This window comes from Vespula vulgaris, chromosome 4 (genome assembly GCF_905475345.1).
Source record: "Vespula vulgaris chromosome 4, iyVesVulg1.1, whole genome shotgun sequence".
In the NCBI taxonomy this organism is placed as follows: Eukaryota; Metazoa; Arthropoda; class Insecta; order Hymenoptera; family Vespidae; genus Vespula; species Vespula vulgaris.
This window is the reverse complement of record NC_066589.1, coordinates 9,685,651-9,701,942: the sequence shown is the minus strand read 5'-3', so window position 1 is coordinate 9,701,942 and position 16,292 is coordinate 9,685,651. Positions and strand designations below refer to the sequence as shown.

Below are 16,292 nucleotides of genomic sequence, written 5' to 3'. Positions count from 1 at the left end.
AATCTTCAGAAGGCACTCTTTCCTTTCACTTTTTTCTTTTTGTCTTGATCGTTTCTCTTTATTCCTTCCATTGGCAAAATTAACACGCGATATTGCCATACGACTCTCATTCCTGTATCTATCGCTTTAAGAACGCAAATACTAGTTTGCACGTATACCTTAGATCGTATATTGTTGCACTATGCATAAAACCATCGTAATCTATGCCACGAATTATTCGCAGAGACGAGTTAACGATAAAGAGAGAAAATGAGAAAGATAACCCACTGCGTCCTTGATAATCTAAACATAAAGCGACAGCCGTCCTGAAAAAAAAATATGTTTAAAAGAATATAACCGAACTGTGACAAACGTATTGCCAAAGAAACCGATGGGTAGGGTAGATGGAAATTGTATCTGTTATATCATTTTCTTTTCCCTCATTTTTTTTTATTTTCCTTAAAATCATATTAATCGTCCTAATAGACAAGGCGTTAACGAAGTCAACGTGATTTTATCAGATCATTGTCCTTCCAATTACATATTCAAATTCGAAACTATAAATTTGACAAAACTGACCCAAGGAAAATTAGGATAACCTTTGATCCATTATCACTTACAACCGTCCATCCTCTATCGCCTGCCTGAAATTTATTAATCGAAAATCCGTACCACAGAAAGGTACGGTACGAGAGAAATTTTACATTTTTCAAGAAATAATGATAATAATAATAATCGAAATGCCAACTGGATTTATTAACTAAGCGCCTGGCCATTTTAAGCAAGCGCGAATTTTAATGTCCTGAAAATGTGCAAGAAACATTTTGGGAAGATGTGATTTTGTATTTATGACTTCGATCAATCGGATAGGTTGAGAATTTCGATGAGAAATGTGAGAATGTCGTACGTACATAACGTGTATAATAACGTGAATTCTGTATATTGACTTATCATTTAAGATTAAGAACAACTAAATCGCTCTATGCATATAGTAATTCTATGGATAAGATATATATTATAAAAATAACACGATGTGTGTTAATGTACACAGTTATGACGTCGGAGAGAAGTTGCAGAATGCGAAATATACAAATTATTTATGTGTACATCGGAGGCAGAATGTTTATTTAAAAACTTGTAATAAATATATTATAATTAATGCGATTATTAACGTTATGTATTTCCAAATTTTCAAGTAATTCCATTCGCCAATGTTCTTCCTAAATCCTTTGTCTCTTTCCGACGATTCGACTAAAATTATTTCCATCAAAATATTATATATTATATGTAACAAAAAAAAAAAAAAGAAAAAGATAAAGAAATAATTCACACAAGGGAAAACACACATTTAATCAATGTCGATTCTACCTACTCTATCATTTATCTAAGTCCATTTTTCTTTCGTTGAAGTTTACAAGAGAAAAAACTAAAAGATTACTTGCATGGCTTACATTTGTCTGATATTTTTATTGGATCTTATCGTTCATTAGTTTTATACAAATTTTTCTAATATATAAATAAAAAAATCCTTCGGAATTGATTACTTTTGAAAGTCAATAAAAATCTAAGTCTGTTAAATCGAGAAAGTCTCTTGAGTCACAGTAACAAACTCTCTCTAAAACTCGCTTAAATACAATAATTATAATTATTGTACGTCGTCGAATATTTATTATTTTTTAACTCCATTTTTTTTTCCACGAGACATGCAACAGCTGCCATCTATGTTCGGAAAGATTCGTGAGTATAGGGGTTGAAAATACGCCATCTGTAAGCACGAAGGATTCTGTGGAAAATACAGGTTAACGTAAGCCGACAAAGATCCTGCAGAGGATAAAAAGAAGGAAACTGTGGATGTAGCGAACGATAATATCACGGTCGAAGCGTGATATTGTCCGTTGATTTTTCTATTTAATAATTCAAAACTATTTTAATTTATATCGGGATATAAAAAATTCTATCCGGATAACTCGTATATCAATTTTATCAGAGATTTTCGTATGAATTAAAAATAAAGGAAAATGGAAAATATTTGCATGTGTATCTGTGTGCTTATTGATAAAAAAAAAAAAAAAGAAAAAAGAAAAAAAGAAAAAGAAACGAAAAGCAAAAGAAAAATTAATAATAAGATTCTTCAAAAACCAATTCACTATAAATTTGTTAGTAAATAATATGAATATAATTGATATAACATAAGCGTTTTTTTCTTTTTCGCTAGTTAATGAATATTAAACTGACAAGTATCCTCATGAATCACTTTACTTTCGAATATATATATTCACTGAAAATTACAATAATATAAGATTTTGTCTCCTAGTCGATTTACATTATTTTTTTTCCTGATTACACGATCGAGGTATGCGTGTATGTATATAAATTTCGTTCGTATTTCACATCGTATCGCGTCGTACATATGTATATACGTTTCAGCGTTCATTTATGTGGCGGCTTGTAACAGACACACCTGATGATATTTCCATTAATTTGCTTTTCCTACGTATTATATAGTACAACTATGGATTAAAACATTTTGCCTATAAATGGTCCTTTCTCACCCTCTCTCGCTCTCTCGCTCTCTCACTCTTTCTCTCTTTCTCTCTTTCTCTTTCTCTCTTTCTTAAATCACGTATATTTATCACCTATTAAATTATTTAACTGTCAAGCAAATATCCTTAATTAACAAGAAAGTCCTTTTTATCGGAGATGGAGAGTGCAATGTTTAACGTAAAAAATTAACGTTTAGAGAGCACTCTCCGTATTATTATCATTATTATTTATTTCTTTCGTATATATATATATATATATATATATATATATATATATATATATATATTTAAAAAAGAAATATATAGAATTACTCGTAAAGCAAAGACTTTCTATGATAGGCAGTGATACAAGGTTCTATGATCACATATAACCGCACAATAGCGCACATGATGCAAAGAGAAGGAATGTGCGTTTAGTGTGTGTTAAATGTAAATAATAGTCATCCTCGCATCCCTCTCTTTTAAACTCTCGCACCTGAATGAAAACATCGATGGAACATCGTGTCGCTTTTACGCACCGCGGACAATTATCAATGATAAAAAGAAGGAAATTGTACTTTGTTTCGCGCACAAAGTTCGTTTATTCGATTATCATCGACGTATATATTATTTCATTGTACCGTTACGTTCGTTCGCTCGTTTTCGTTCTTCCAGCTTAAAAGTGACAGCAAAATTGATGATATTAAGAGATAAAGCTAAACGATATTTATGAGTATTATTATTATTTTATAATATCGCGTTAAAAGTATTATTAGTTCCATATAATAATAGTTTTCTATCGAAAAGATAATGACGGGCGATGGGGATGTGTTAATTTCTTTTGATTTCTTTTTTTAAGACCAGAGTGCTCGTCGTTCGTCCTATTCAATTAGAAATTCATTTCGCTTATTTTTCTTTTCTTTTAGATAGATAGCGTATAGACAAATGTATGTATATAGGATGTATTTATATGGGTGTATAACACTACGGAAGATCAAATTTCGAGAGAGAAGATAAAACCGTTATTTTTTTTCCCCTATTAAAAGTTCAGATGAAATAAATTTACCGTATAGTTAGATGTTCGTGTCAATGACGTCTTATGTACGTGTTGGATATGTAATGTGTTTGTATAAGTGTGTGCGTATGTGTGTGTGCGTGTTAGTGTGTTTTATGTGTATGTGTGTGCACGCGCATCGAATGTTGTTACGAACGGTAAAATTTAAGCCATCGTTAGTGTACCCGCGCCCATGCCGAAACCGACACCCTTAGGTCCGAAATTCCTGTTGTAGCAACCCCTGCAATAAATATCACCGTCCGGTGCATCGTTGAGATTCGTCGAGTCCAAGGAACGATGACAGGCTGCACAGCTAAAGCAACGCTTGTGCCAGACCCGATTCTTCGAGATCATTTGTTCGGCAGCATAAACTGGATAACCGCAACGAGAACAACCGTGTCCGTCATTTCGTTTCTGGCCGAGTTGAGGCTTCGAGTCAATACTGCGATGGAAACGATCCAAGTGATTCGTTTTAAATATCGTGCAAGGTAAAATTAATTGGTATTATTATATTTGACATCTAATAAACTTACTAGGATGGTGCATGATCGCCATTCGTCGAAACGAGAGTGGGAGTATGTCCAAAGCCAAATCCTTTAGGTCCAAAAAGTTTGCTGTAGCAGGAACGACAATGAATTTCTTTGTCCGGACCATCGCAAGCCAACATCGAGTCAAGAGGGCGATGACATTCGGCACAGTTGAAACATTTCTTATGCCACATGGTACCCTTAGCTAGCTGTTGTTCAGCCGCGAATACCATGCCACCGCAACGAGGACAGCCCTGTCCGGCTGGTGCTTTGATGGAAGTCGTGTCCGGATTGTAAAAAGGTCGACTCGCTGAAATTTCTTCCTCCCTAAAAATTCAAAATCAAACGTGACGATCTCTTTTACTATTTCTATCTCCTTGGAAATTTCAATGAGAATTAAATTGTCACTCACGTTAGACCGTCGGTCTGCAAGAAACCAGAACCACAAGCAAATCCATAACCGTGAGGTCCCCATTTCTTCCCGTAACAAGTTTTGCAATAAACGTCCTTGTCAGGACCGTCGCAAGCAATGATCGAGTCAAGCGTTTTGGTACAGTCACGACATTTGTAACATTTTCTATGCCATTCGCGTCCTTTTGCGAGCACCTGTTCCGCAGCAAAGACTACACCCCCGCAACGTGGACATCCCTTGCCAGGTGGGGCCTTGATGATGGCTGTGTCGACAACCGTAGTACGAGGAGCAGCATCACTAAATGTTCGTCAAATATAGAAAAATCATGTTATTATACGATCGATGTTAATATTATTGGAAGGCGATGATAATATTTATGTACAAGCAAATTTAGCGTATGCATTGTGTAAGCGAAGGAAGATTGGAGATGTGTTTAGGGTTGCATGCTTTTCTACCAAAAAAAAAAAAAAAGGAAAAAGAAGAAAAAAGAAAAAAGAATACCGATTAGAATCGTCTATAGTATAACAAAATATGATAGAAAACGTATAACGGATAGATCTCGTGCAAAAGAAAGCTTAAGCTAACAACTGCCACCTGTAAGCTCGCTGCAAAAGCTTGCACGTGCGTAATTATTCGACCTTTGCATTTAAAGAAAACAAATATATATATATGTATGTATGAACGTATGTATATACGTATGTATATATTCACACACATATATACATGTATATAACTTTTTACGACCGAGCGCTACTACAAAGTTGTAATACTAAATTTAACGTTTCTATCATCGCTAACAGAACATATACCGCGACATCGAATGTCATCATATAGAATATTTATGCTTCGGACGATGTCTTAGAAATCATCTGCATCTCGTTTGACGCTACATTGATATTTACAATGGAATTAGATGATTGACAAATGTGTCGTTAAATAAATACGAATATAGATGTAGGAGCGGTTAAAGCCAGGTGAAATGTTTTCTACAAAAAATCAAAAGAAAAAAAGAAAAACGAAACGATTGATAACACTATAGAAACGCAACCTATAGGAACGATTAATTTGTCAGGATATATATAACCGGGTACATTGACGTTGATAAATAAAAAATAATAAAGCTAAGGGGTGCATACCCCTCGTCCTCAATATCGCACTGCAGGCCGATCCACATAACCCCAGCATGACCAATACCTCGCGGACCGAATTTCTTCGGATAGCAAGCTGTTAAGCAGACAAGCGCACCATATATAGTGAGAGTGTAGAAGCTGAAGCGGGATATCTCTCGCGCTTTCCCGTCTTAGTTTCGGCTCTGAAAACCCACCCATTGGTGTAGCAGTCGCTCTGCAGGGCGCCACCACCCTGACCGTAGCCATAACCCTTCGGCCCGAACCTCTTTCCGTAGCATACTGCAGAGAATACGAGTTAAAGGTATCTCGTAGATCGACTTGGCCGACAGTGCAGACCAAAGAGAAGCTGTAACGTGCTGATCGATATAATGATCGAGAAAAAACGAGTAAATATTTGACGACAAACTTTTTTTTTCTATTACGGATCCTGCACGTTACATCTTCCTGCCTACGGACATTTCTTTTCTTTTTTTTTTTCTTTTTTTTTGATAGCCTTACCTTTGCAATAGATATCCTTGTCAGGACCTTCGCAGCAGTTGACAGAGTCTAACCTCTTGGAACAGTTGGCACATTTAAAGCATTCCTTGTGCCATTGCTGTGTCGGATGCAAAGGGTCTTGTGTTAGTCACCTCGGAGGAATAACGTGCTTCGACAATTCTACTTATTGTCATTGATTATTGATCTCAATCGAGTATACTCTGTATGTTTCTCGAATTGAACATGTAATATCTTATCAATGGGATTGTATCACAGTATTTTAGAAAACCAAAGGATGACCCATTTGTAGTGGCCAGTCCTCTTACGTCTGCTTAAGAAGGTCTTGCGAGTGAATTGATTTGGTAAAAAAGAAACCATTTTATTTGACATAAAAGAAGAAGTTTATCAAAATAAGAATGCACAAGAAAATTAGGTAACGAAAAGGTGGAAAAACCAAGATCGCGGATAACGAGATAGCATGTATAAAAATGATTGGAAGTGAATTCTGGAAGAGAGAGAGAGAGAGAGACAAAGACGGAAAAACTTTGGTGCTAGTAGTAGGAGTCAACAATTTTTATGACGGTTAAAAAGACTCTTCTTTCCTTTGTAATTCTTCCAGTAAAAAATTAAAAAAATTAAAAAAAAGAAAAAATGGTACGGTCATGTCAGTAACGTGTTTCACAAGACAGCAATATTAAGGAAACATAGATTTGCTGATCAAAAGATACCTCGACAATATATATCGCGATCCGGACCATCGCAATGAAGCGTCGAGTCCAGAGACCGTTGACAGACTTTGCACTTGAAGCATTGCCTGTGGTAACCCTAATCACAAGAAGCAGGAATGACCACGCTGGGCCCCGAGTAGAGTTCTCAGATTGTCCGTTGTTATCGAATCGATAAATCGATCGGGATCATTCAGGGTTGGTGCGATGGATCGATCGTTTCAACGATCTCGATATATATCTATTATATGAGAAAGGGATTTTCCTACGATTCGATATATTTTATTCGTTCTAGTTAGGGTGTATCTCTGGTCCCAGTGCTATTTTTTAACATCGAGCGGCTAAGATCGGTCGACCGGTTGGTGTTTTGCCAGACACGATGCTGAGGAAGCTTTTGGAATAGCACCAACGGCAATAAGCTGACACCGATTTCCCCTATCCCCTCTCAAATGCCGTCCATTATTTTTTCTCTATTGTTAGAAAATTACACGTTTCGTCATACACACCAAGATTACGGAAACACGTCACGATCCATGAGCTTTGGCAACATCTCAGGCCCGTGCCTGTTCACAGTGCTCACACGTTTAACTCCACTATCGTAACGCCTAATCTCATCGCCCAAAGCGATGCTTTGCGCAATCCAACTCTTCCGAGGAATGACTCGACTCCTATCGATAGATGTCACCCAACCTACGTACTCGCGTACGTTCTTTTTGATGAAAATCTTTCCTTTTCTTTTTTCTCCCTTCTTTTCTTCTTTTTTAATTTTTTTCTCCTTTCAAATCGACGATCAAATTAGAATTGGATCTCATCAGGAATAGATGTAGAATGATGTTAAGCCGACAATACACTCGCGTAATCAATTAATTTCATTCGATTCGTCCGATACTCGTAGAAAATGCGTCGAATATTCGAAGACTCTTTCGTCACCGTTCCAAGACAATCGGATTTATCTTTTCTCTCTACCCGATTGTTTGATCATCCAGGCACCGTCATTTATCGCTCATTTATCCTACCTAACAGTTTATTTTACGATTGCACGGAATAGTAACGCAAGCAATCTAACGAATTTTCGGCTAAAAATACGAAGCAAATCCGGCACAGAGGAGAAAACGAAGTCGTCCGAGCTAAGTGCCGACGCTGGAGATCTAAATTTAGTAGCTCGAGGTAATATGCTTTCGGCACCACCTGTGCTGATCCTGAAAGACGAACTTAATCACGGCAACGCTTTCTTCTAAATCGAAAGAGATTAAAAAATTAAGATTATTCAAGAATATATCAGATCGGACTACGATATCAAATTTTCTTCTAATTCGATCGAAATGTATATGTAAACGCTATTTGACTTCTTAAACACGAAGATAAATGTTAGAAGATACCAATCAAAAATTTATATCTTACGTCCTTACGTATTAACGTGTCCTCATTATGCGAACATCATTTGTTATCAAAATTATCGATATTATATTAGTTGAAAAACTTGTCAGATATCCGTCGGTATCAGTGAAACGAGAACATCGTAGAAACGACGCGACGAATTCGTGTTTCAACGGTCAACAGGCAACCCGGCGGATGCTCGTGGGTGTTCGTGCACGAGCGATCGTCACGCCTGTTATTCTAGTCTCGAATTTGCTTGGCACGCTGCTAAGATTAGATACCTTTGACTAATTATCTTACTTCTCGGTTACCCCCTTTCTTTAGAATGCTCGTAAGTATAACGACATATAACTCGAGAATAGGAAACTCTATGAAATCATTTTACAACGGAATCCGTAAATATCTTTCTGGCATTCCTTATTTAACTTATGGCAGATGTAGCCTAGCATACAGTATATAAATGATACACCATGTAATATTATACCCAAGCCAGATATGGTCGATCGCGTACAACCTCTAACGATGTCGATGAACCACGCTCAAATAGATCGTTGTTAATTATTCTTTCTAAATTTAACGTTATCAGAACATTATTATCTTCGGTGTCGTCACTTCAACTTTTTTATTCTTTCTTTTATCTTTATTACTCGACAAAGTAGCTCGTTAAAGGAACGTTTGCTTTTTTCTTCGATCATAACGAACGATCCATCGCACCTTCGAGAGTGATCCAAAAGAGCCGATAGAAAGAAAGAGAAAAAAAAACAAGGAGACACGAATGGTCTTCTCTAAACTTACCCTTCCCCGTGCTAACATTTGTTCGGCAGCATAAACGTATCCTCCGCAACGAGGGCATCCCTCACCCTCGGGTGCCTTTGCGATCGCACGTGGTTCCAAGACAGCGTTCGATCCTCTCGCAAGTTCCCTAAACAATGACAGGAGTTAGAAAATCTCGTATCTCTTCTCGACTCAACTGAGAATAATGCGATGCTATGCGATGATCGGTGCTCGATCGATAACAAGAACAAAAAAACAAAATGACCGAGCTCCGATCTTTCTTTCTTTCTTTTTTTTTTCTTTCTTTTTTATTATTATTATTTTTCATTTTATTTTAAGCCACTCTCTCGTCAAACTGAAGCAGCAGCGCAACAAACTGTGCCGAAGAAAAAAAGGAGAAAAGTGTAAGCTAGAAAAAAAATCGTGAAACTGGTAGAATAAAATTTATTATTCGTTCTCGATTACCCTGTATATTGGGGGACGAATCATTTGTTTTTTCTTTTCGCATCGTTCATTTCTTATCGCGATGATGTAATAATAATTTCTTTTGCGAACGAAAAAACGATAAAAAGCAATCTACCAGTTTCGCAGACTTTCGCTCTCTCCGGCAGCCGCAGTAGAATCTAAGGACATAAGAATTTGACAATGAATTTTGTAAAGAGAAATAATTAAGAGGCTGGTGTTAGATTGAGCGTGTTAGTAAATGGTTAGTGTATTTTTACCCCCACAACCACGCAATAGACATCCGCCGAGCCCCGAGAGAAGAGCCGAGAAGCGGAGATGAATATAATAAATGAGATATAGTTTTGAAACTCGAAAAAAAAGGAAGAATAAGAAAGTGCAACTAATAATAAGGGAACAAGGGAAGATATATGCCAAACTTGGCGAAAATTAGGAGAGAGAGAGTCTGAGCGTGCCCGAGGACGTACATACAATATATATATATATATATACATATATATATTTCTGGTTTTTTTGCGAGTTTTACTTTGTGTACGTATGTATATGTAATGTGTATATATGCGAGTACGAATCATATATACACGTCTACTAGCAGCGATGCATCGAGAGTTAAGATTTGTTAGCAAGATTACGGGGTTATGTGTCAAAAGAGAGAGAGAGAGAGAGAGAGGTAGAAATAGATAGATAGATAGATAGATAGATAGATAGATAGATAGAGAAAGAGAAAGATAAAAAGATGGATAGATAGATAGGTAGGTAGATAGAAAGAAAGAGAGAGAGAGAGAGAGAGGGTTAAAAGGCCATGCAGGTGTTTTGTTGGAACATAAAAAAAAACAAGCTTGCTTTTTCATCACGCGGGGATAGAAGAGAGCTATAAAAAATAAAGAGAAAGATAGCTAAAGAAAGAGAGAGAGAGAGAGACAGTTAGAGAAATAGAAAGAGAGAGAAAGAGATAGAGAGAAAGAGAGAGATAGAGAGAGATAGAGAGATAGAGAGAGAGAGAGAGAGAGAGAGAGAGACGGAATCTGACTCAGGTGCTCACCATTTTGGTACTCAGTATATTTTCTTTATCGCTTTCGCTTTTGTCATATTGCGACAAGATTTTTTTGTTCAATGGGCCTCTGGTTGGCTCGAACTCAGCGGGGCTGGCGGGGTAAGGTGTGTTCGTGTATTTTACATTTCTTTTCTTTCTTTTCATTATTGCATTTTTTGTTTCTTTTTTGTTTTTTGTTTTTTTTTTCTTATAGGTTGTTGTTGTTGTCTTTTTTTTTATATATATACATATCTATATATATAAATGGACCTATGGGAATTCACAGTCAGTGGGGGGTTCACAGAAATTTCTTTTTCCTTTTGTTTAACCATAGACAAAGGGAAATAGTCACATTAACGTTACGCGTTATCATCAGAACGTTCGATATTGCACAATACGGACGAAGGGGTGAGGGGTTTGGTTTGGTAAATGGAAAGATTTTAAGACAGGTTTGGGTAGGTATGCGTGTGAGAAGAGAGAGTTATTCGGTGAATGAAAAACACTTTATCTTTTTTTTTTTTTTTTGGTTTTTCTTTCCCTTTTTTCCACTTTTAATGGCACTTATTACAGATGGTACAAATGATCCTACAATCTAGTGTTCTTTTTTCTTTTTTTTTCTTTTTTTTTTTTTTGGTTTTGTTCCTTTCTTGTATGTGTGTTCGCACAAAAAAGTGTGAAACGCTCGATTTTGGGCAGCCACGTAGTTACACGCCCATGTACGAAAAACAGTAACGAAGATACACAAAAGAGAGAAAAAGATATATATGGGAGGATCGTACAGATTCGGGAAGATAATGGGAAGGCAAAAAAGACTGAACGACAGAATAAGATAGATAGATAGATAGATACACAGATAGACAATTAGAAAAAGAGAGAGAGAGAGAGAGAGAACAGAAAGATAGAAAATGAAAAAAACAGGTAAATCATGTTTTTTGGGCGAGAAATCGAATGAGAGAAGGAATAAAATAAAAAAGTAAAAAAGAAAAAGAAAGTAATCGTCGGATTGAACAAACATCGATAATAATCGTCAGGCTCTTTCGGGGAAAGACTTCAAGTTGAACAATTAACATAGTAAAAAAAAAAAAACAAAAAAAATGAAGAGAGAGAGAGAGAAATAGATCGGTATGATATACGTCGATTCATAAATGTTTTCAAATAGGAGACTTTTAAACGGAAAACTTTTTTGCTTAGAAGCAACGCGAAGAATCCTCCGAGGGTAATGAGTCTGAAGAAAAAAAGAAAACATAAAAAAAGAACAAAAAAGAAAAGGAAAGAAAATCTTATCTAGGTTAATGCTAAAGAAAGATGTTTTCTTGTCTAGGTTCTCCTCTAAAGAAAGATGTTTTTCTAGTTCTCGAAGAACGATAGAAAAAGGATCGTCGATGGACGATGGTCTGGTACCATTTTGATCCTTGAACGACAACGAGAAGAACATTAATTTTGATTACGAGAACAACGAACAACGTCTGGATGGTATACCGATCGCTTTGCTTGGTTGATTCAGTAGTTGGAGCAACATTTCTCGCTTTTTTCCAACATCGTTGAAGACGTATTGTAACCAAGAAAAGGATCGCATGCTGTTGGATCTAAATGATCGATTTGAATCGGTCTTGAATCGATCACTACGATCACACTTCAATCGATCCGTAATTTTTCTGTTCTTGCGATGTGTTACTTTTAGAATAGAGAAAAACAGAAAGAAAAAAGGAAGAGAGAGAGAGAGAGAGAGAGAAAGAAAAATAGGCAAAGAAAGAGACAGAAAAAGAAACAGAGAGTGAGAGTGAGACAAAGAGACATTCGACGTCGATGTCAACTCGTCGAGAATATTTGGGATGATATTTATAGAAGGGTGACTCTGGAGAGACTTTTTTGGGGGGGCTGAGGGGGGTGGGGTTGTGCAGTTGGGGGTTGCGGACGACCGTTGATGCACTCACTCGCTACTCTTCAGATGCTCGCCTTGGTCCATGGAAAGACAACCGGCGCCACCACCGAAACCATAGCCCTTAGGGCCGAACTTGCGGGCATGGCAGACTTTGCAGAAAAGCTCACCCTCGTGCTCGGAGCAGTTCGTCGAGTCGAGAAGCTTTCCGCAAAGACCTGGAACATAACGTCAATGCGTTCTTCCAACCGAAAATTTCTTTCATTTTTTGTTTTTTTTTGTTTTGTTTTGTTTTTTGTCTCTACCAAAATTCAACACGACGACTTAAATCGTTGAGATTGGTATCATTTTTTAACTAGTCTGCTAAAAGTAAAAAAAAAATCAGCGCATCTATTTACATGGATTACTCTCATACGTAAAACGTATTTCGATTTAACGATTTATCTGATAATCAACGATACCGATATTATAAATGTCGAAGTAGAACATTTTTCACGATATAATCGTCTTCCGTTCCTAAGGAAAGTTTTGAAAAACTTCATTTTTTAAAACTTTCCTTCGGCGCTTCTAATCTTTCAGAATGATTCATATACGTAGATCGAGACCTACATATATAAGTTGAATTGGCAGCAGCGTTGAGTGGACCAAAAGTGTTGCAATCGAACGACTCATGCTTTAAATATAATCATGATCGTGTTTCTTTCCCGAGTTTACTCTCACTATTGTAGACTTTGCCATTGGCACTTTCATTTTGCAAAATTTCTTTCTCTTCTTTTCACGAGCGTTCGTTCAACGATCACCGACGTTGATAATCGTATCGTCAAACTTGATCTTATTACTTTTTTCTCTTTTTTCTTATCAATTTACTTTTACAGAACGTAGCTAGCTATGCGTAACTTAAGAAAGTTAACAAGATTTTTATGTATGATCTTTTTAAAGAGAAAATTAATATCGCACATTTACTTACCGCACTTAAAGCACATTTTGTGCCACTTTAATCCTCCGGCAACTCGTTCCTCAGCGGCGTAAACAGATTTGCCGCATTTGGGGCATTTTGGATGCTCGACGGGTTTGAAAGGCATCTTGTATATACTAAAAAAAAAAAAAAAAAAGAAAAAAAAGAAAAAAAAGAAGAAGTAGAAAAAAATTAGAGAAGAATAAATAAACAAAACAAAGAAAAAAGAAACAAGCAAACAGATAAAAGAAATGGCGGAGATTTATGAAAGATCGCAATTCTTGATAAAAAGAAAATCACGAGAAACGAGATCATGTTCGTACGACGATATTTATAAGTAAAACAAACTAAAATTTCATTGAAAGAAGAAGCATCGCCATCATCCTTAAAGTTACGAGCTTTGCGTCGAGTTATCTAATCGTGCCATGCGTAAACAATCTACTTCCGCCGTTCCTCCGCAACCGTGGTTATTTCCGTGATCAGCCTAAGACACTCGCTCAACGTCCAGATCCTCCCACCCTCTCTACAAAATACCACCTACTAACGTTTACATGCTTTTCACTCGTTCTCCTTCTTTCTTTTCACTCGAGATAAGTATAGACCGTCTAAAAGAGGACACGATGAGACATAGAAAGAAATAAGTTAAACGAGTCGAAGAAAATGTTGACCTAACTCGAGTTGCCTGAGGAACGTTGCACTTACGAAGAAGAAAATTTATTCTCTCGAGTTGGCTTAATTCCTTCCAAATAAATATCGACAATAATAACTATGTAACTACGAATATTCCTATCAATGATTCATTCTGGCAAAACAGTAAGTCCAAGAAATACAAGAAAATTCTCTTAGTAGTGGCAGTAGCTGTTTTGCTAGTATCAGTATGGCAGGAGGAGAGTAGAGTCATAGAGGAGGCGGCGGATATTCTATATCCGTGCGGACAGAGGCAACTCGACTTGCGAGGCCATTTTAGGGAAGACTCGTTAGGTACTTCACGAGAGACCGAAAGAGAGAGAGAGAGAGAGAGAGAGAGAGAGAAATTACTACCGCCATTACAAAGTTTTCATTCTTTTTAATCAATGTATATATTTCTCTTCTATATTTGTTTACGATGCATCTACTCCATTAGCTTATTAGAAATAAGCATTTCTAATAAAAGAAAAAAAAATCTTCCTTGCTATAACGTTTTATGTTTATATGAGGTATAAACATAAGGAAGAAGAGTAGTCCCGCTTATTAGTCCGTGATTACTTATAGATAAATATATCCAAAAATAAATGCACGTTCATCGTCTTCTTCTTCTTCTTCTTCTTCTTCTTCTTCTTTAATAATGTTCTATCATCCTACGTATATCTAGACTCGATTAATTACAATTATAAAATACCATAAGAATATTATTCTTCTCGAAAAGATAAATCGAATAGGATAAATATCATTTAGCAAAGGTATTAACGTTGAAAGGTCTCACGTGAATTTCTTTGCTTTATCTAATACTTGGATCGTCCAAAACGAATGAATTTAATGATCGTTTCAATGATTTCATTTGGATGGTACCCAATAAACGTGACTCATTCGTATCAACGATTCTTGGTCTAAAGAAAAACGTGAGAAATGATTAAACGATGAAATTCTAATCAAAGAGAGAACCGAATGAAAAGATGTATCGCCCTTGCCACGTATCTATGTAGTTGCTAGATTGTCTTTCGATAGGTACAAGTAGTACAAGTCAAGCATTTACGCTTATCGAAAGAAACACCAAACCGATGGCGTTTAATTACAATGGCAAAATTTCAATGACACGATTCTTTTCGACGTCACAAAAATGAAGATAATTAAAAGATTCAAAATAAAGATCCATCGTTATCACACGTGGGAGAAAAAAAACTACAAAAAAGAAAAAAAAAGAAATTAGAATTCTCTTTATCAAAACAAAAGCGAGTAGTAATGATTCGCGCCAATAGTTTACATTTTGTTTCCTTTTTCGTTCCTACATACCACTGATGCGATCAAACTAAAAATCGCGAATATGAGTATAAAAGAAAGAAAAGAAAAAAAAATGGAAGAAAAAAAGAAAAAGAAAAACAAGAGATGATCTCGTTTTCGTTCTTTTCTTTTCTCTTTTATTCGTAATTTGTCGTTCGTTGCACTTGAATAAGTACTCACCACTAACGTACGTACGAGTATTTCGAAGAAAGACACAGAAAAACGTGGATGTATGTGTATGTATAAGAGCAACGAAGATTACGGTAGATAAGAAATGAGATGGATGGTTAAGTTAAAAAGCACCGAGCACTCTACACCGCACTAATACTGGATTCGAATGACCGTCCCCGTCTCGGAACCGTCCTAGTCATACCGTCCGGAGTTTGCACACGGCACGTGTGCATCGGAACTTCAGTGATGTCGACGACGTCGGCGTCGACTTCGATGGCTGTCCGCGGTGGTGGTGGCGAAGAACCAACGGGGTTCTAGCATGGAAGACTCATCAACGAACAACGGACGAACACACCAATCTTTCAAAATTACCTCTTTTGAAAACGACATTACTATATCGAACCCGAACGATCTATTGGACGGATCGAGAAAAAAAACACGGGAGATCGAAATAAACCAAAGAGAACTGCTAACGTTATAAAATCTTGCTTGTGCGTTCCGTTTAATTCTATGCGATTATTACGATGGAATCGAGATTAAAATGATACTTGAAAATTTTTTTAAGTGACGTTCTATTTTTTTTTCTTCTTTCTTTTCTTTTTTTCTTTTCTTTTTTTTTTTTTTTTGTTAAGAAGAAAAATTGTGACTTTTCGTTTGAAAGATTTATGATAATTACTAGACTGTAATTACTAGTAATGATCGATAATGTATATTAAACGTAATGGAATTCAGATAATCGTTATTATCGTACACGTGAATGTAATTTTCGACTGAGACTGGATTTAACAGGAGTCTAATTAACAGGAGTCTGATTAACAGGAATAGAGAAACACGAAAT

General features: G+C 36.4%; 1 protein-coding gene across 3 annotated transcripts; it reads right to left on the bottom strand.

Moving 5' to 3' along the window:
• Positions 1-2,217: 2,217 nt before the first annotated feature.
• LOC127063338 (muscle LIM protein Mlp84B-like) lies at positions 2,218-15,644 on the bottom strand. Of its 3 annotated transcripts, none has more exons than XM_050992981.1 (9): positions 15,464-15,644; positions 13,319-13,443; positions 12,407-12,569; positions 8,999-9,125; positions 6,830-6,926; positions 5,631-5,718; positions 4,495-4,791; positions 4,089-4,409; positions 2,218-3,997 (listed from the first exon to the last, which is right to left on the bottom strand). In XM_050992981.1, the coding sequence occupies exons 2-9, from the start codon at positions 13,431-13,433 to the stop codon at positions 3,721-3,723; spliced, it is 1,485 nt and encodes a 494-aa protein (XP_050848938.1). In that variant the 5' UTR covers positions 13,434-13,443; positions 15,464-15,644; the 3' UTR covers positions 2,218-3,720. The 3 variants fall into 3 exon arrangements, with proteins under 3 accessions (XP_050848938.1, XP_050848939.1, XP_050848940.1); XM_050992982.1 differs by lacking the exons at positions 5,631-5,718; positions 6,830-6,926 and adding exons at positions 5,819-5,903; positions 6,123-6,219 and having other exon boundaries at positions 15,464-15,642; XM_050992983.1 differs by lacking the exons at positions 2,218-3,997; positions 4,089-4,409; positions 4,495-4,791; positions 5,631-5,718 and adding an exon at positions 6,409-6,443 and having other exon boundaries at positions 15,464-15,642.
• Positions 15,645-16,292: the final 648 nt, after the last annotated feature.

Bases quoted from the DNA above. Each gene is read 5' to 3' on its own strand.
- LOC127063338 (XM_050992981.1), bottom strand. From the start codon at position 13,433: ATGCCTTTCAAACCCGTCGAGCATCCAAAATGCCCCAAATGCGGCAAA. The intron at 6,927-8,998 runs GTAAGTTTAGAG...TCTTGTGATTAG, and splicing joins AAATGTTAGCACGGGGAAGG to GGTTACCACAGGCAATGCTT. The intron at 4,792-5,630 runs GTATGCACCCCT...ACGAACATTTAG, and splicing joins TGCGATATTGAGGACGAGGG to TGATGCTGCTCCTCGTACTA.